The sequence below is a fragment of the Clytia hemisphaerica genome, unplaced genomic scaffold (assembly GCF_902728285.1).
Source record: "Clytia hemisphaerica strain Z4C2 unplaced genomic scaffold, Clytia hemisphaerica genome assembly, whole genome shotgun sequence".
Classification (NCBI taxonomy): domain Eukaryota; kingdom Metazoa; phylum Cnidaria; class Hydrozoa; order Leptothecata; family Clytiidae; genus Clytia; species Clytia hemisphaerica.
The window spans coordinates 1,454,539-1,475,582 of NW_027103918.1; the positions used below are offsets into that span (position 1 = coordinate 1,454,539).

A 21,044-nucleotide genomic window follows, 5' to 3' on the forward strand; every position below is an offset into this window, starting at 1 on the left:
GACTGGAAGTGGAAAAGGAAGAAATGAATGTAATGGCGTCCTTGGTTTGGAAATTATTTTGTCAAGACAAGGTAAGCAATGATTTATAAAATATAGTCTCAGTTTCTTTACATTTTTTGTTCTATTATTTTTCTCGAGAATTTCAACCCCTTTTTATTGTTGTTATCATCAGAGTATTCTTTTGTTTCACAGAAAGCTATCTTTATGTCTATTTTCTCCTACTTCCTTTCCAATAAATCTTTGAGGTGGAAAAAGGAAAAACCGATTGATTGCTGTCCAGTTCACATCAAAATCTTCCTTTAAAAATTGACAATATTTTATTGGGAAAACTTCCTTCTTGAAATAAATATTGATTGAAACCAACCAACCACCCCAGTCTCCTCTCTGGTTACCCTCATCTATGTAGAGTTCTTCTCATTTGAGCCTTTCTCAGTGTTCATAACTGTTCACAGGAAGAGATTTGTCTAGCTGAACATTTTTAGATTGATTTTCTTTTTATTTCATTTTTAGCACACTGCTTATTGAAATATTTTTAGCCTTACAAAATGAGACGTGGCTGTGAATGTGACGATGTGACTTGGTGAGCTTTGAACCCACCTGATATTATTTTGAGAAATTTATTTCTTGAAACTATTTCTCGGGTAAATTAATGCGTGTCCAAATTTTCGTTAATTCTTCGGACCCATCATCACCCCTCCTAGCATAATGAATTATACCTTCGAAAGCAGCCACCGAGGGCAAATGATGGAAAAGCCGTTCCGGAGACCCCCCTCAGCTGGAAATGGCCTAGGCGTTCCGGGAAAATTTCGTAAAGTTTGCTCCTGGAAATGCATAGCCGTTCCCTGGAAAAATTTTGAAAGTTCTTTAACAATTCTCCAGCTGGAAATTCACACGCGTTCCAGGCTGATTTTACGGAACTTTTTCACATCTGGTAGAATTTTGGAGCTGTTCCTTTAACCAACTAGCTGGAAATCTGGAGCCATTCCGCCGGGACGATTTCTAGCTTCTTTTTCTTTTTTTCTGAGCCGTTCCTTTAGTTAGCCAGCTGGAAATTTAGAGGCGTTCCGGTAGATTTTTTCAGAGCTTTAAAATCAGCTCGGATCAAGATGTTTCCTGGAAAAGCACCCTACTGGAGGGGAACGGCTCATTTTGATGTTTTGATTCAGCTGATTTATTAAAAATTGACCCGTTCCACTCCAGTAGGGTACTTTTCCAGAAACCAGGAACGATTTGTATTTTCCGAGCTGTCTTAAAGGGATACTCCAATACTGCAGTTGAATTTTCTAGCAAAATATACCCGTTTACTTTTTTCCGACAAAATATTAAAAAATCAATTGCGAGTTCACCGTTTACAACGGGAGAAAAAAAGATCGGTTACTAGTCTTGCTCAAAACTCGATCTTGGAGAGTAAGAGAGTAATGGCGAAACAAAAATGATTTTTGAAATTCTTCACTGATTCTCGTATTGTAAAGGGATCTATTTATCCTTTAGCAGTGTTAATATTAACTGAATTAGTTGTTGACATTATTCAACTATACGTGTATAAAGTTTGTAGGTGTATTTTTCAGTGATGATGGAGATACAGCTAGATATAATTTTTAAGGGTGAAATTTAAAGTGTCTAGCAAATGGTTACCAACTGCCAATATGGATTACAAAATGCAATAACATCTCTGTATTTTGAAATTTTAGAAGTATAGAATCATGCCTGTTATAAGTCTCAATCAAACTGCCTTTAAAATTTGGATGCAAAAGAAAAAAGAGCTTGGATATACACAGAAAACACACACAGTGCATTTGCACATTTTCTGGTAACACATATGACTGCTGGTGAGAGTGAAAGTGAACCAGAAACTGATTCCTCAAACAGCCAACAAAGTGGAATAGATGAAGTAATAATTGTTGCTGATGTTATTGAAAGTGATGACGAACAACAGACTGTTGATGTCACTGTTGGTCTAGAACCTGAACATGATGATGGCGATGCTCTTCAGCAAGATACAGAGTGAGTGATTCTTATAAATTCCTAAATTGCAGTAGCAATTTTTACTGTAATTGCGGTATAAAATTGCTTTTAAATTTTTCACATATATACCCAGGCAGTGAGTGTCAATTGAACTGTTCGATTATCTAACTAATCCTGACCCGATCAATCGAACTTGTCGAACCAATCGAACTAATCGAACTAATCGAACTCCATCGGACGATTAAAGTTCGATTAAAAAACTTATTCGAACCTAATCGAACACTCACAATTTTTGAAGCAATAGCAGTTCGATTAGTTCGGTCAGTAAAAAGTTCGATTAGTTCCATGATATTAAAAATCCTCATATCTTCCCTTGCTTGCAAAAACTTCGTACTGGCATGCGATTGCCAATTTTGACAGTTCCCGGACTTAACAGCTTGATGTTATTGTACCCGGATATTTGTCTATCCGGAAAAAAGTCTGTAGCCCCTCTGTTGCGATTTCGCGCCCGGCCGAGTGATAGAATACTACGCCCGCCCCAACAAACAGCCTCTTCTGGCGCTAAAAGGATACAGGCAAAGTGTAATCCGTTATCGGAAGTAATTTCCCGATTTACATTCCGAGTTTGGCTTTGAAAAGAAGCTAATATACGGTGGCGGAGCAGCACAAACTTGTCGAACAAAATTGGTTTATCGAACCCAATTTGATCGAACACTCACAATCTTTAGGAGTTCAATAAATTTTTTTAATCGAACTTTAATCGTTCAATGAAGTTTCGATTAGTTCGATTGTTCGATTGGTTCGACAAGTTCGATCGATCGGGTCTTGACTAATCAAACTTAATCGGACCCTATCGAACGATAGCTGTTCGATTACCAAACCCAATCGAACACCTATCGAACTGAGAAAACTTTTGTAAAGTTTGATGACTGTTCCATAGACCTTTTTGCCTTTCCATCCGCGATATTGAATTGTATGCTAAAATTATGGTGGCCGAATTGCCGTGGTAAAATTCCCTTAGAAAGTATGCGAAACATATATGCAAAAAGGAAGTATTAATATAAAACTTACATGCATAATTGGCATTATAATAAAGTGTAATCTTGTTGAAGAAAGATTAAAAATTTGCTTCTCTTGAAATCTAAGAATAAAACTTTTCATTTTCATTTGTTTATATTATTTTGCAACGTCAGCTTTTTTCCATAGATTATGCGCGCGCATGCATAGAAAAATATCGAGAAGCCCGTGAAAATTCTGCTCGATGACTCAAAGCAAATCGACCAATCAGATGCACTTGCTTATGCAGGGACAGTACAGATATCCCTGCAGACAAGTTACTTGGACCAGACCGTAAAGCAGAGACAAAATTATAAAAAACTAGACGGTGAAATAGTTTACGGTCTGGATATCCAGGCTAACATGTTTACTGAACTTCTAGTTTGATGGATGAACTTGTTTGATAAGAATGATACCAAGAATTTCATTCAAGGTTTATTTTGAATAAATATAAAAAATAAAAAATAAAAATTTGTATCTTGTTCGTCTCAAGCATAAGAATCGTAAATTCCATGTTAGCACTTCAGTTTTTTATTCAAAATTACCTAAATGTAAACAAACTGATAACCCTTCCATGGACGAAAATTTCATAAATCGCCAAATTAAAAAAAGTTTCTGACTGACCAACCCATATCCAAAATTTAGGGTCGGGTGACGGCAAACCAACAATTTTTTAAGCCCAGCCCCAGCTAGATCTTTATCGATTCTTTTTTTAAATTGAAGCAAATTATAGGTCCTGCTTTTATATATCATCACAACTCATTGTTGGTGCATTTTTATGTAAACAGAACTTGAGTTCACATTTTTGTCTGATTGTATGTTTGATGGCTTTTTGAAAGGAACTTATGTTCAAGAGTAGCTTTTTTAAAAGATATTTCAAATTTTTGCTTTCAGATCACTCAGTGTAACCCTCAATGTAAATATAATTCGGATAAAATCAAAGAATGAATGACTAATTTTTCATAGGAATGTTTGATGATCAAATGTACTCTACAACATTGGGGAAAGCATTAAGCACAGCCATCTGTGAGTATAACCTTTTTAAACTGAAATTCTATTACTACACATTTTAATGGAACTGCTGTAAACACTGTCACTTGTCAGAGCTAAATGAATTTAATTTTTTTTCTAGCTATTTTCATTGAAAAGTATGAATTCTGGCCCAAATACTTTTAAAAGGCTTCGTGAAGGTAAATGCCTCTCTTAATTAAGAATTCTTAACAAATTGCGAAAGTTTATGCTCGTATTCTCGTATTCAATTTTTTTTTTAATTTGAAAATCTTTGAAGCTGTGAAATCAAAATTTTAAATGTCCCTAGTAGTAAAATCAATCATTGGCTTAATTTTAAGACTGATATTTTTAAATATTTTTTAGAACTGCTGATAGTGAAAGAAAATTGACTGAGAGTGAAAGAACATTGACTGAGAGTGAAAGAACATTGACATCATTGAACTTGTCAACCCATGATGATGGAAAAATGAGTGGATTTTTACAGAAATGGTGATGAACGTGTCAAGGAAATTTATTCAGACAGACAGAGGGAATCAGAATCAAGTGATGAAGAAAAATCTGCACTAAATGTAGCATCTCTTGATGGTGGACAAATAAGTGACTGATAATGAATATGACGTGGATATTGATACATACACAGATACTGAAACAGAATCAGAAAGTGATGAAGAAGAATCTGATACGGATCAAATTGAATATATTGGGTATGTTTTGCTTACTTTTTACTTGATCATAATATCCAATCTGTTTTTCCACTGGCATAGTGGGCACCCCCCCCCCAGGATTCTGGGGGGGGTTGACGATTTTCAAATTTTTTGAATCAGGTGGGGGTTGAGTTGATGAAAAAATTCAGGTGGGGGTAACCCTATACAGGTGGGGGTGGAAATTTTCAGGTGGGGGTTGTGTAGTTTTCAGGTGGGGGTTGTGTAGTTTTGAGTGTATCTTTCAGTTGAACAAAAAAAGAAACTTTGAAAAAACTGTATATACAGGCTTGCAAGAAAAAAAAAGTTTATTTCTTATCCTCCAATCTCCTCCTGACTTTTTTTAGCACAGCTGCCTCACACTTACTAATAGGATCATGAAATGGCTAAATGATCAGGCAAACAAAAAAGAGTCCAAACCTAAAAGAAAAACACCCCAATTTGTAGTATAATGTATACAAATTTAATATAACACTGGTGAGGGTGTTTCAATCAAATCTATTAATGAAAACTTTTAAAATTTGAGAAACAGATGAAATTGGATTTTTCAGGTGGGGGTTGGAAGATTTTTTAAAATCAGGTGATGGTTGCCCAAGAAGGTGGGGGTTGAGTAGTCTTCAATTTTCAGGTGGGGGTAAGCCTATGCAGGTGGGGGTGACTTTTTTTAGGTGGGGGTTGGAGGGGTGTTGCCCACTATGACTGGTTCTCAACTTCAATTGAGCTAGAATCTGAGAATGTGTCTGTTAGTCAGTCAGTATGTCACCTCAATAAAACTTTGGGACAGACTGGAGACTTCAAAAATGGTCAGATTTGGCTTTAATTTTGCTCACTTGTTCCTTGTTTGTGTGAATATCTGGGGGTGTTTTTGAAAATTTACAATTATGTAAGCAACAACACAATGGCCTTACTTTTGGATATGTGAGAAAATTATGTAAATTCGTTCAACCTTCTCTGGCAGATTTTTATCATAGTTGCAGAAATCTTTGAAAATCGGGAAAACTGCAATTATGTATGAGACCAGGAGAATTGTTCTGAACTAACCATGAACCTCTGTCAGCAGAGGTGCTAAAAACTTGGAGCATGTGGCGGCAGGTCTGATAGTATTATCTTTTTCTGGACCTGGTTAGCTCGGTTGAAGTGTGCCAATGATTATAAGATGGTTATCTTTCAATTAGCAAAATGATTTCCTTTCTGATTTGATTTGATACACATGTTATGGATATAGCATGTGGCTCCCTAGATTTTGTAGAGGAGGAGATTATCTCCTATAAACAACTTAAATTATTATGTTTTAACAGCTAAAAAAAGACATGGGTACGAGCTTTTTGCTCATAGCTATATAGGTAAATACTTTTGAAACATAAGCAGCCATGTGTACTACAGGTGACAGGGAGAGATTCATCCTCAAAATTTGGCTTTGCTTCAAAGTTTTACTAGCCATAGGAATATTCTTGCTAAACATAAGATGATTATGTTTATATATTTCCTACTGTCTGGATTTCTGTCTCATTTGAATGGTTTAACTCTTTAAATAATATACAAAGAAATAAGAAAATAACATAAGAAATTGATTAAAGTTTATTAAAATGTTTGACTCCATTTGTTGTTTCTATTTATTATCAAAACTTTCCTTTAATTCATGGACAGATACCTAAACTTCCACTTACATTTTCATTTGTCAGATATTTTCATGATCAGGCAGACATAGGCAAGAAAATTGAGATACAAAAACTAATCTTTTGTAGTATGAGTGCATAGTGCTTCGTGACTTGGTTTATTGTACACTCAATGATCGATATATTTCATATCTAAAAAATTTGGGTTGGGAGACAAGATACATGGTGACGACGCGCCCCTCGAACTAGCTTATTTTTTCTATTTATTTTTTCATATTTTTATAAGAAATTAGGGATTCCAGAGTTGTTTGCGACTTGCCTGTATCTTGTGATTTTTTCAAAAACAAAATTGTCTCTCGGGATTGATATGGAGCGACGCGCTCCTTCTTCCAAGGCGTTTGCGAACTACAATACTTTCCCTTTGAGATGATTCATGCTAAATGGCATTAATATGCAAAACGATCATAAAAAAACCATGACAAATCATCACAGTGTGTTCATAACCAATACAGTTAGTCAGCGTTTAATGAAATATTATTTTGTTAGATCTGGTCAGCTTAGTGGAGACAGTCTTGGTTTACTTGTGATTTGAAAAATCTAATTTCATTTCCTAAAAAATTTGGGCTGGGAGACAAGATACATGGTGACGACGCGCCCCTCGAACTAGCTTATTTTTTCCTTATATTTTTTTCAAATATTCTTAACAATTTATATATTTTTAAGTTATTAGTCAGGAATATTTTTTCCATTTTTATAAGAAATTAGGGATTCCAGAGTTGTTTGCGACTTGCCTGTATCTTGTGAGTTTTTCAAAAACAAAATTGTCTCTCGGGATTGATATGGAGCGACGCGCTCCTTCTTCCAAGGCGTTTGCGAACTACAATACTTTCCCTTTGAGATGGTTCATGCTAAATGGCATTAATAAGCAAAACGATCATAAAAAAACCATGACAAATCATCACAGTGTGTTCATAACCAATACAGTTAGTCATCGTTTAATGAAATATTATTTTGTTAGATCTGGTCAGCTTAGTGGAGACAGTCTTGGTTTACTTGTGATTTGAAAAATCTAATTTCATATCCTAAAAAATTTGGGCTGGGAGACAAGATACATGGTGACGACGCGCCCCTCGAACTAGCTTATTTTTTCCTTATATTTCTTCAAATATTCTTAACAATTTATATATTTTTAAATTATTAGTCAGGAATATTTTTTCCATTTTTATAAGAAATTAGGGATTCCAGAGTTGTTTGCGACTTGCCTGTATCTTGTGAGTTTTTCAAAAACAAAATTGTCTCTCGGGATTGATATGCGGCGACGCGCTCCTTCTTCCAAGGCGTTTGCGAACTACAATACTTTCCCTTTGAGATGATTTATGCTAAGGCATAAATAAGCAAAAAAGATTGTAACCAAATCAATACCAAGCTACAGTTTATTTATATACCAAAGACATGAAGTTAGATAACTTTAGATGAGAAATAATTTGAGAATGTTTGTCTTTGTTTTTCTCTTCATCTGTCTGTCTGTAACTTCAAAGATGTTTTGATTTTTTGGGTGAAACCAGGGGTAGTTTTTGTTTTAACCAATAGGTTTATAGTTTCTCAGGCTTTGTCATTTCAAAATTCCAGAATCATTCCAAAATTGCACTCCTAACTTTTTAGGCATGTGATGAGAAGGGCTATGAATAACTTTGTAGTAAAATCCAAATTTAAGGCCTGTGTTTGATCGCATTCCTCAAGAATTTTAGGTGTGTGTGAATCGTTAATTCAAACAACTGCGACCCAAGTTTTTCTTTATACATACCATAGATACAACAGAACATAAATTTATCTTTAAAAAGCTCTAAACACTAAAATAAAATCCTCCAAAAGCCAAAGCAAGCTTGGAAACACAAAAATCCTTCCTCTCGTCATCTTGGTTTGAAAATGTTTAAATCAAAATGTCTAATGGGTTTCAGCGAATGGCAACATTTTGTGGGAAAGAGGATTTGCTGACTATTAAGCAGCCTCTATAAGAAACTTTTTCGTTAAAGGATGAGCAGAAGCCTAGAGACTTCCAAAGACTTTAAGGGGAGTCTTTTATTTTCAATTTCCTAAAGGGGGTTACCATTTAACAAATATCTGTTCTCATGATAATACTTGAAAATAGTATTTCTCAACCAGTACTATTGAATTATTTTCCCTTGATAATGATATTGTCAAACCTGTTTAACAATTACCTTGTCCATTCAAGGCTTTAGGGGACTGAACAAAAAAATTTAAGGATGTTTCTATGGGTGTTTTTGAGGAGATGTAAATCTGAACCTTTTCAGTCTTGAACCAAAAAATTATAATTCAAACCTTCAGACAGACAGGAAAGATGATTCAAGTTCTTATTGTTTTTGTTTTGATTTTTTTGTTTACTCACGAGGTCCTGGAAATGCTCTCAATCTACAGGTCCTATTATTAGTTTTAACAAATTACCACATAAGATAACTGCTTTTGCAGCATTCTTTGTAATGCCAAATTTAAGATGGACTGAAATTAATAATTGAGTTTTAAAAAGAAATCATTTGCTAAAAGAAAACTATTCAAATAATTGATAACCAAATATGAGGCACTATTCCTATCACTGTTATCCGACTTGTCCGATTGTCATACTTTGAAATTGAATTTCCTTTATTTAGCTTATTTAATTACTTACTTAGACAACATTTCAGAGGAGTCGTGCTTTCAATATGTGAGAGGACCTGGAATATTAGTTGAAAATTCTTCTCGCACTTATGGTAAATGAGAAAGTGAAAAATATGACTTATTTTAACTGCTTCTGCTTACTAGTTTGTTGTTTAATTTGATTGTCTGGCCTACTTTTAATTGTGATTTGTTACATTCTATTAAATTTGTGTTCCTTTGAATAAACTACTATAGCATTTTTATCTACGTTTTGTTGATACAATATTTTCAAATTGAAGAAAAAGTTTGAATCAAATATTTGTAATCTGATTAATTAATTTTTTCACTCTAGTGATCAAGTGATTTATTTTGATGGATAATCAGCATTCAAAAGATGACCAACTTGGAGAAATGGTAAAATTATTGTTTCTTGGGTTTTAATGGAATATTACATTCTGCTGGGGGTCTCAAAAGGGGGTGGCAAATGTTTCATTTCAGGGAGATTCTGAAAAGGAGAAAGAAGGAGAGCATGGGAAAAAAGTTCTGACAAAGCTCATACCATTTGCAGCAAATTTATTACTTAGCAGTTGAAAAATCGTGCATTATTGGTTAACTTACAACATGGCTTCATCTCCCCCCCCCTGCTCGCAGGGGGGGGGGGTTAAAAGGTCTCAGGGCAACTGGTACCTACAAATAGTATTTGGCCAGGGGCCACCTACTGAGCTAGGGGGGACCTAATTTTTTACATTTTTTACCTCTCGCAAACCTTTTTCCATAAAAAACTTTAGTGATAAACTTTATTTTCTTTTGTTTGCCTTTAAGTAGCTATTTTTAAAACTGTTGTATTTTAAAATTACACTTGACAAAAAAGAAAGTTTTTCTAAAAGTATATCTACGATTTCAATTTTTAGCTTTTTTCGATTTTTGAACTTTTAGGGGCCACCTAGAATATTTTTTTCCAATAGGGGCCACCTAAATCCTAGGGGGCACCTAAATTCTTAGGGGGGACCTAGGACCTGCTTATAAGCCATGTACAAAGGGCTGAATCACTTTCTAAAAATTATGCATATTTTTGGCAAAATTTAAGAATAATGGGCTAAAGGTCTCAAAGGGAGGGGCAAAAGATGTTTCCATTTTCTGGTTTGGAAGGTAATTTTTTGGTTTACAGACATTGGAAAGGAACCTTTAGACCGGATTCAAACTTGAATTAATGGTTGAGAAAATAAAAGAAATGTGTTTTGAGATACCAGAAAACAACGAAAGTTTTGTAGTGGTTAACTTGTGTTAAGGGTGCCATTAAGGAAAGCAGTATTGGAGAGCATTTGTTATTTCCTTTATATCGCATCATACCATATCATCCGATACGATCAGTTCCATTGATATCCTGTGTGGCCTTCTTGGTAGAAAATTAAAACCATTCATCATGACGCCTGCTTTTAACCATGCAGATCATGGCTTATGATTGAAGCAATTCCTTTTCCATTTTAGCTGTTAACTGGATGCTGGACATATGCTGCCATACGTTGAAGTTCTTGAACGAAATTTGAAATGATAACAACGTGATACTACTTTGAAAAGACTGCCATCGGAGAAAGAGTAGCGTGCTATTTCGATTGATTGAAGGAGAACAAATTATGGTAAACGATCGAAAGAGACAATCCAACTTGTAATGGTTATAGATTACATGATTTTTTTTAGAAGCATACAAAAATCCGAAAACAGGCTCAGAGATGCTTAGGTAGAAAGCTTGATAAGGCTGAAAAATGCTTGAGGGGATGCTTAAATCTAAAGCATAAATTTAGGAAATGCTGAAAATCCGTGAAATTCCAGCCAAAAAAGCCAAAATCAGGAAAAAAATATATTTTGTAGGCTCAAGCAATGCTTGCCATATGCTTAATTTTTCCCCATATCTGAGCTTAGATATGCTTATAGTTGCAATGCTTATAAAAAAACATGTATTCTGCTTTCACTCATGGAGGTATAAAGAAACAGGAGAAGTATGCTATTGTAACCATGCTCGCCCTACGATTAAAAATATTACGAGGTATGCATGCTCATAATCTCATTTATTATATACCCGTTGGCAAAAACAGCCATTGAATAATTCCTGATATACCACGGTATTATACCACAGTAGAATTTTTTTTTCAAACTTTTTTTCGAAACTTGATTTTTTGTCACTTTTATTTTGTTGCTATTAAAGAGAGACAATAAAAGAGTTCAGTTGTGAATTTCGTGAACAATTGAATGACTTAAGTCATTAAAAAGCAGTTAAAAAGAAAAAAACATTCGAATGTTCCATTTGTGTAAGAGTTTTGTGTGAATCTCTTTACAAAATAGAAACTTATAACTTGTTTTCGTCTTTGAGCATATAATAAAACATATATTCAATAGGTTTACGTTGGTTATTGGATTTATCAACCCTCGGTGATGAATATTCAACTCGGCTTCGCCTCGTTGAATATCACATCACCTCGGGTTAATAAATCTCAATAACCAACTTTTACCTATTGAATATCTGCTTATTATTATATACCTGTAGGCAAAAACAGCCATTGAATAATTCCTGATATACCATGGCTATTATACCACGGTAGAATTTTTTTTTCAAATTTTGCTTTCAAAGTTTGAGTTTTTTTGTTGCTCTTGTTGTTATCAAAGAAATTCATTAATTAAGAAAAAACATTCGAACGTTCGATTATGGGAGTGTTTTAAGTGAAACGTTTAGCTATTGACGTAATTAATGTTTTATTTTTGCCTCTAGGTATATAATAAAACATATATTCAATAGGTTTTCGTTGGTTATTGGACCTAATTGAATATCTGCTTATTATCGTGCATTTTTTAATGAGCTCTTTTGTTGATAGGTCTTATTGGCTAACTTAAGTGTTGGAAATTAGATGGGACGAGATTCATTGTTTCTGACATTGGTGTAAGAAAATATTTGGATTAGAAAAGGGCCTGTAAACTTTGCAATTTTTCGATCAACATTTTCTTCAAGGTGAACTCTATTGCTTAATACTTTCCTCCAAAATTCTCCAGCGACTTTTTGTCTACAAATTGGGTCTGAAATTGTGTGTGCTTATAAAGAACTTTTCATTTTCTGGCTTGAGAAAATACCTTTTCAAAACAAAATTTAATGGATGACAAAGTTGAACGCAAACTTATTTCGTGGAGCTAAATTTTATTTTATTCTCGTATATTAGAAGGCTGAAAATCTTCGATGCTGATAGTAAGAATGTTCAGAGCAAACTTGAGTTCTACTAAAAAGTCGTATTTCATCGGGCGAGCCTAGAATTTCTTTTGATTTATTACATAAAAGAAATCAAAAGACTTTTACGACCAATTACCGACAAATTCATCTCCTGTCTTTCTTTATACCTCTATGTTTCACTGAAACTTTAACTTGAGTATAAAAGACTGATTGACAATGCAACGCAGACTATTTCATGAAGGAAGTAATGCATCATAAACTCTCGACGCCTAGATATTTTTCAATTTATTGTACTCTTATTAGATCAATATAATTCTATGATTATTTTGTAAAAATACATGGAAAAGATAAACCTTAATTAGTCTATCTCGTCACCTTGGTTTGGGAGGTGACGAATATATCTGAGCCAAAACCGAAAATAGACACTTAGAGAGGTAAAATTTACTTTTTTGGGAACCCTTGGAAAGACTTTTCCCTAAATTTTGGTCGATTTTCACCAAGTTTTGTTCGAAATTTCTAGGAATTTTGACCCTTTCTGTGGGAAACTCTCGATTTTTGTGATTTTGGAACCTTTTCTTCAGAGACTAACTTATAAATCTACACCCCATTCGCGAGACTTTTGAGTTGTGAAAAAAGATATCCTTATGGCTCGTACATACCCGTTTCCTGTTTTGACCAAGTGCACCCGGTGGGCTTCTTTGCTATGCTATCAAAATGTTCGAATAGTGCCTTCAAAGTTCCCAATAGCCAGAACATTCGGATTTGGAGAATTTAAATAGACTTCTAAAGTAGTGTTTTCTCCGCAGAAGGGCCTTTTGCGAACTTTCTACTTGATATTCGACCTTTGAATAAGTATACGTCTGTGATAGATTCTCATGGCGTTATACTCTGCAACTATCGTCACTTGCCAAATGCCTGAGCCAAGAGTGCTATATGTTCACCTCTTTTCAGCTGGAAATACAGTGCCGTTCCCATTAAATACTGTAATCATTCTAGGCAATTTTGGGACAGTTATTTTTACATTTTTATTTCCAGCTGGAAATAGAGAGCCGTTCCTATAAAATATGTGTATTGCTCTGACATTTTTCCTTTTTTATCTCCAGCTGGAAATAGAGAGCCGTTCCTATAAAATATCTATATTGCTCTGACGTTTGCTACCTTTATTTTCCTTTTTGATCTCCAGCTGGAAATAAAGAGCCGTTCCTATACATTTGTATATCTCCTCCTGGCAAATGTGAACGGCTATTTCAAGGAAAAGGTCGAAACTTTTTTTTTGAGAGCTGTTCCCGTGCAATTTGTTCCATTTTCCTGGCATATTTTTCTTTTCCAGCTGGAAATTTGGAGCCGTTCCGGACAACCCGATTATGTTCATTTTATAGAAATTTTCTCCTGGCTGGCAAAAAGGAACGGCTTTTTCGTGTTTTGCCTCGGTGGCTGCTTCTGTACCTTTAAAGAAGCGCATTACGATGTAGAACATGAAAATCGGTGTTACTTAAATTTAGGTTTTGCCAATTTTGCGAAAAACCGCAAAAACCAAAAAATGCCGACGTCAGCAAAACTTTTGAAAAAAATGATTATGTCAAAATGTTTTTATTACTGATATTTTTTATATATTCACTTGGAATCATGATCGTTTTGGTACCAGCTTGCTTTGATATGCCGTTAATGCCAATTGCCCCGAGGGAAGGCCTAGCCATACAAAACACATTTTACGTATGGTGTGGGCCAAACAAAACCCAATTTACTTCATTAATCAGTATGGTAACCGGTCCAACTAATACAAGTTGTAGGTACGGAAGGTGGAGCAAGAAAGAGGATTCATCCCATTGTCAATACAATGACAACTCTTCATGCTTAACGAGAGGCATTAAATGTGGCAAATCTTGTTTCTGCAAAAGATGCCAAAATGGGAGACCTGAAACGTTCTCCTCTAAAAGAAGAAGAAGAATCCAACCATGCCCCAGTCAAACGTCGACCCTAACGTCTTTCAGTGCCCTCACTGGGAAAATACGAACAACACGAAGTCACTCAAAGAAGAGACAGTAATTTTTTCTTTTAGGTTTTTTTTTTCACATATATATAGCGAAGATATGTAATATCTGTCATTGTAGAAAAAGAAAAGTATTGATATATAAATAACTCAACCTGATAAAAACGAAAAAAGTAAAGAATAATTCTGTATATTTACGATTTTTTTGGATATTTCTAATTTTTTAATTTATAAATCATTCCGAAACAGAGGGAAATTTAGCAAAAAGTCAAAGGGAATTTAAATAGTGGTATCTGAAAGAAAAACCTAATAGTAATATTGGAGAAACAATGAATTGCAAAGATTTCTGACAAACATACTTCAAACATACTTCCGTACAATCATTAATACAAGCTCATCAGAATGCATACAAAATGGGAACAAATACACAAATATATTAAAAAACATACATACACAGAACACAAACCCGAAGTCCCAGACTTGTGACTGGCACTGGTGACTTGTGACTTTCCACGTTCCTCGATACCATCGCAATCCCTGATACAGTCATGGACAAAAATGTTGAGAAAAACGCAATAGGTTGTAGCCCAACTTTTCTCTAAGAATTTGAATTTTTCTTAATCACATAAGAACTCGTACAATTCGAAAATTGCACTCGTGATTTTTTTGTTTCGAATTTTATTAATTTTACTCTGTTTTCTGGTATCAAAATAACAGTATCATAAGCATTATTATTTATCCATCTAATGTAATATTTATAATAATTATAATTTAAAAATCGTGGAAACCAGAACATTTTGGACACCAATGATGTGTTCAACTTCAATAAAAGAAGGCCCATGCTGAAGCAAAATCCTGAACAATAAGTTTTTTTTCAAAAACAAGCATACGTAACAGTGAAAAAGGATAGTGCGAAAAAAGTGAAAAATCTAAATTCTTTTTTGAAAAGAACAATTTCCCAAGAATCAAATATTCAGGTATTTTAGAGGGAAATAATGTCCTTACCTTAACCTTTCTTTCTAACCAGATACTTAACAACACCTTCAAGGACAATGGCACGTCTCATATCTAAACATGGAAAAGGAAAAGGTAGGCTTTATAACTAATATTGGGAACTATTATTAAAGAGACTTTCATGGCGAAATGGGGTTTGGTTTAGTACTGGAAAATTATAAAAAAAGTAATGATAAAGTATATACAGTCTTATTTTGTGTAAGCTTTTATTAATGTAAGTAAGTTTTTCATTTTTTAGTAATATTTATTTCACAAAGACTGATATTAGGAATTGATCCGATATACTCATTTGATATCTGACTATACACTTCAATTTTTTGTACTAGATGCAGTCGAAATCATTAAAAGGGCGATGCCATCAAAAACAAGCCTCCTTTTAAATAAAGTTTTTGGAATGGATCACGTTGTCAAAGAATATCTCAAAATACGTGAAAAGTATAAGCAAGATCAGAAAACATATGAAAACGACTATTTAGACTCACTTGCACAGCTGGAGGTGAAATTAAAATCGAAAAAATAAAACTGAAGAAGAATTACAAAGAATCGAGATCAATTCCCTGTCAAAAGACTCCATTGCTATAACTATTGGTAACGAGGAAGACAAGATTACATTTGAGCAGTTGAAGAATGAATTGTTCATAACCGATTGCCTGCTAGAGAATTTAATTGGATAAATAAAATCATTATAAATTTTATAATTACCAGTTCCTTGTGCCAATTGAATCAATTGAATGTAATTGAATAATTACAATTTTATTGACGAACACAAAAAAATTGTAATAGAATATTTCCCAAAATTTGCGGTTTCAATCTGTTTCAATTGTTGAATTTAATTTCATCAATGAAATACTACCCAAAATTTAAGTTTGCTTGTATTCGATTGGTTGATCATATTTGACTATATGTGACTCTCCAAGAGATTTTAAGGTCCCCTCTAAGTAGACTGTAAATCACTCCCTTGACACATTTGTTTGTCAAGAAGTTTAACATCACAAAGCATCCAAAACATCCACCACCAAAAGCACGACTTTGATGTTAACATCATCCTGCTAAAAAAGACGAAATAGCTGATTCGCAAGGAGAACCAAAAGAGGGAAAAGTTGTTATTGGAACAACTCAAACAGTCAATGAGTAGAAGACAGCAGATTACCAAATCAACGATGTTGTCTTGTAGGCCTGTTTTACTTAGAAACTACCTGGTACTTTTTAGCTTCATTAATAAAGTTTATGAAATGGGCCCTGATTACGGACTTATTAGCAGACACGTTGACAAATCTAATAAGACTGACCAGCATTCTGCTGAAAGAATGACCAAAGAAAATGTTATTTCAGCTCTTCGAGAATTACCTTGGTCATATGGCACTATTTTCTATCTGAAATTGGCCAGGCAAGGGTTTGATTCCTGGTGGGATCCAAAGTTAACACCGCTGCAAAGAATTGTCAAATCATATTTTATTCTCAAATGCTTTCACCTTTGGAGAAAATGGTTGGTTCTTTCAGGTTATACCTTGAAAACTCACTTTATTACTGCAGACTCTTTTTTGGTTCAAATCTGCATATTTTACAAGCTTTTCTTGCCATCAAAACCCTTTGCCCTGTGGCGTTGGTCTTTCTCTAGAAAGCTATTTTAGTTTAGTGAGATTTATTATTTGGAAAAGATGATGAGTTATCGAAGCTCGAATATGTTCACAGTGCTTAAAATCTTCGCCATCAAGACCAAAGTATCCCACTTTGTTCATCTCGTAACAAGGCTAACAAAAGCTTTTGGACTAATCAAAAGTCTTTTAGTGCGAGTGATCAATCAATCACATGATTGGACATTGCATTAACTATTGTCGGAGTTTCAAATAGTCGACGAATTGATTGTGGAAGAACTCAAGACTCTTGGAATGATCTTTAAAAAATGAAGACATGTACAAGGTAACTATCACACCTGGGCTCCCAGCAGTTGAGACTTTTAAAATGATAAATCCAGGAAATTTCAAAATATGAAATGTTTATTTAAATACTTTGACTTTGTCCTTTGTGTGTCCTTGGTGTACCTTAAGGAAATAAATTTTTGCAGGGATTTTACTTCGCTTTTTTCGCGAAATATAATCCCTCGCGAAATTTTTTATGCTAAAAATTCTTTCTTAAATGAGTCTCCGTTACTACAATGTCTCTATAATACGAATAAATTTTCATTCCTCGAAGCGGTTTGAGTTGTGGAGGCTCTATTGTACACACAAAATCTCGTAATCAAACTAACGAAAAATGTGAAAATCTGAAAAAATTTACAAAATCGCGAAATTAAATCCTTGCGAAAACTTACAGTCCAAGTTAGTCGCAAAAATAAGTCACGCGAAAATTAATTCCCTTAAGGTTTCAAATTACAAGGGTAGTATTCCCAAGCCTCTTTAAAGAAGAAACTTTAGCAAGTTTTGACCCTTCTATAAAATAATACTTCACAAAAGTGTCGATCTTAGTTTTAATGTTATTTTTCAATTTACTGTGACATTTTTAAAAGTATTAATGAATTTTTTATTTCAACTATTTGAGAAGGAGAGCGCACCTGTTAATGTTGATTGCGATGTGAACATAATTCGAAAATTAGAACAAGAAGCATCAAACTATTCAAAACATGTTGTATTCTTGATCAAAGGGTCAGTCCTAGTCTTTTGACACGATGCAAGGCTGTCCCAATTCACACTGCGGTTACCCTAAAAGATTACGGTCTTGGAATAGTGTTAAAACAATGGAATGTAGTGAAGTTATGTACACTGAAGAAGATACAAACTAGCGACTAACCATGCCAATCTGTAATAAAAACCCAATTTACATTAAGGAAGAAATAAATAAAAAACAGTAAATAAACAACAAAAGGAAGCCATAAGCTGAAAACCGAAGTCTGAGATCAGGTGCGGTTACCTTGAGTAAGCATCTCCTGCCACTCTAAAGTCACCTGTCAGTTTAACAAGAAGAAAGAAATTAAAACATAGGCACAAAGTCTGACCATATATACAGTTAAGTACAGCAGAGAAGGAAAGGTTGCCAAGTCGGCCTAGAACCCAGTTTGGCGTCCCGTGCCTGAGCGACCGCCTCAAAGAGGGAGGGAGAAGAAATGACAAAAAATCAAGAAGATTAAAATTAAACATTCAGACATAAGCAATACAAAAAAAAGAAAAATCAAAATAAAAGGGCTTGCGGAACGACCGTTCTGTTTTTGCAAAGCGAAGAAATTTCAAAATGTATAAGAAATCGACGACTCCATTATTAAAACAGAATTCATGATATTCATGATGTAATCTTTTATACGGAAGCACACAAATAATCTGGAACTACAATCAGTGCCATAACATATTGGCACTTTTCGCTAATTTACCATTTTTCGAAAATTGAAGTTCGAGCGAGAATGTCAATTTCGGGCCCTCAACTTGATTTCAACGATTATTTCGATCTGGGAGGGATTTATTGGTTTCTAGGCTATATTTCAAGCCCTACTGGACCATTTTTGAACTTTTGAATCCTCAGATCCTAAGGTCCTAAGTCTTAAGTCTAGCGTTAAAACTCAGAGTTAAAACTCTACCCTTCGAACCTACTTTAGAGCACTTGCAAATCGATTGTGGTTTCAAAACACCCCGGTGGGTTTCCTTTTTGTGCCAAGTTTTTCGTCACTGATTGTAGTAGCAAAATTTGCCACTAAAGTCTGTCTCGAAATAATTTGCAGCTGGAGACAAAAATGGCTGTAACTTTTGATAGAATTCGAATAAGATGCGATTTTGTGCTCGTTAAAATGATATTCGTGAGTGGAATATTATCAAGTAAAAAATTTGAGAAAAAAAAGGAAAATGAAAATGAAAAGTGAAGAAGAAAAAAATCAACTTCTTGTAGAAATGTGGTATATTTACCATTTTCACAGGAGTGACTCTTCAATCTTAGATCATCATCAGTGTCAAAAAATTTAAAAAAAATATTCATTCAATCAAAAGATATCAAACAAAGTTTATTGCTGGTGACTCTATAAACACTATAAAGTGGTAAAAAAACGACAAAAAAACAGCCTTTTGTCGATCAACCAGCAATAATTTTTGTTCGATATCTTCGACAATAAACAACTAAAAATAACATCAAATACCGAAACAATTATTTCTAACCTTTTTTCAATCATCGAAGATGAGCTACAGTTCTATGAAGATGAGTGTGATGTGTATTGCGAAGACAAAACACAATCTCATCCCGAAGCTTTGGCAAATTCACTTGGAATTATGATAGTTTTGGTACCAGCTTGCTTTGGTATGCCATTTCTGCCAATTGCCCCGAGGCAAGGCCTAGCCATACAAAACACATTTTACGTATGGTGTGGGCCAAACAATTTACTTCATTAATCAGTATGGTAACCGGTCCAACTAATACAAGCTGTAGGTACGGAAGGAGGAGCAAGAAAGAGGATTCATCCTACTGTCAATACAATGACAACTCTTCATGATTAACGAGAGGCATTAAATTTGGCAAATCTTGTTTCTGCAAAAGATGCCAAAATGGGAGACCTGAAACGTTCTCATCTAAAAGAAGAAGAAGAATCCAACCATGCCTCAGTCAAACGTCGACCCTAACGTCTTTCAGTGTTGCTAATGAGTCTAGCAACAACATTTCAAACCGGGTGGATGAGGTAGAGTCTCTTTTGCTGGAAGCAATATTGTTTGTTCTCATTCGAGATTTCGAGATCGATTTTGTGGGTGAGTTTGATGAGAACCACCTCACTTGCCTCATTGTTGAGGAATACGATACTACTTTCATTTTACCTTATGTAATGCAAGATCTCCACATCGAAAGACGTCATGAAAACGATATTTATAAATCCCTCAACAGGGAAAATACGAACGACACGAAGTCGCTCAAAGAAGAGACAGCAATTTTTTCTTTTATGTTTGTTAGATTTCACATATATATAGTGAAGATATGTAATATCTGTAATTGGAAGAAAAAAAAAGTATTGATATATAAAGAACTCAAACTGATAAAAACGAAAAAAGTAAAGAATATTTTTGTTAATTATGTAAATTTACCATTTTTTGGTGTTTTTTTAATTTTTTAATTTATAAATCATTCCGAAACAGAGGGAAATTTTGCAAAAAGTCAAAGGGAATTTAAATAGTGATATGTGAAAGAAAAACCTAATAGCAATATTGGAGAAACAATGAATTGCAAAGATTTCTGACAAACATACTTCCGTACAATCATTAATACAAGCTCATCAGAATGTATACAAAATGGGAACAAACACAAAACAAATACACAAATCTATCAAAAAACATGTATACACACAACACAAACCCGAAGTCCCAGACTTGTGACTGGCATAGTGACTTTCCACGTTCTTCAATTCCATCGCGATCCAAGATACAGTCATGGACAAAAATGTCGAGAAAAACGCAATAGGATGTAGTCCAACTTTTCTAAGAATTTGAATTTTTCTTAATCACATGAGAACTCTTCGAAAATTGCTTTTTTGTTTCGAATTTTATTAATCTTACTCTGTTTTCTGGTATCAAAATAAGAGAGTATCATAATCATTATTTATCCATCTTATGTAATATTTATAATAATTATAATTTAGAAATCGTGGAAACCAGAACATTTTGGACACCAATGATGTGTTCAACTTCAATAAAAGAAACAAATGGTTTTGCAAATAATTTTTTTGTAGTGTTTTTGTTTTAAAAATCAATTGATTAAATTCCAAGAAACAGTTGTAACTCATTACTTATTAAGATTACATTACCATTTCCAGAAAATCAAACAACTCATTCAAGTGAAGGGTTCCTGCTCAAGCAAAATACTGAACA

At 34.2% G+C, this 21,044-nt stretch overlaps 1 protein-coding gene across 4 annotated transcripts; it reads left to right on the forward strand.

The window, feature by feature from the left end:
- The first annotated feature begins 725 nt into the window (after positions 1–725).
- On the forward strand, positions 726–10,920 carry LOC136809652 (uncharacterized). Of its 4 annotated transcripts, none has more exons than XR_010847002.1 (5): positions 726–2,004; positions 3,988–4,047; positions 4,396–4,736; positions 9,354–9,415; positions 10,490–10,920. XR_010847002.1 is itself a non-coding variant. In XM_067066199.1 (5 exons), exons 1-2 carry the CDS (start codon positions 1,820–1,822, stop codon positions 4,523–4,525), a joined length of 315 nt encoding a protein of 104 aa, XP_066922300.1. In that variant the 5' UTR covers positions 726–1,819; the 3' UTR covers positions 4,526–4,736; positions 9,037–9,114; positions 9,354–9,415; positions 10,490–10,920. The 4 variants fall into 4 exon arrangements, 2 of the variants coding, with proteins under 2 accessions (XP_066922300.1, XP_066922299.1); XM_067066199.1 differs by lacking the exon at positions 3,988–4,047 and adding an exon at positions 9,037–9,114; XM_067066198.1 differs by lacking the exon at positions 3,988–4,047.
- Positions 10,921–21,044: the final 10,124 nt, after the last annotated feature.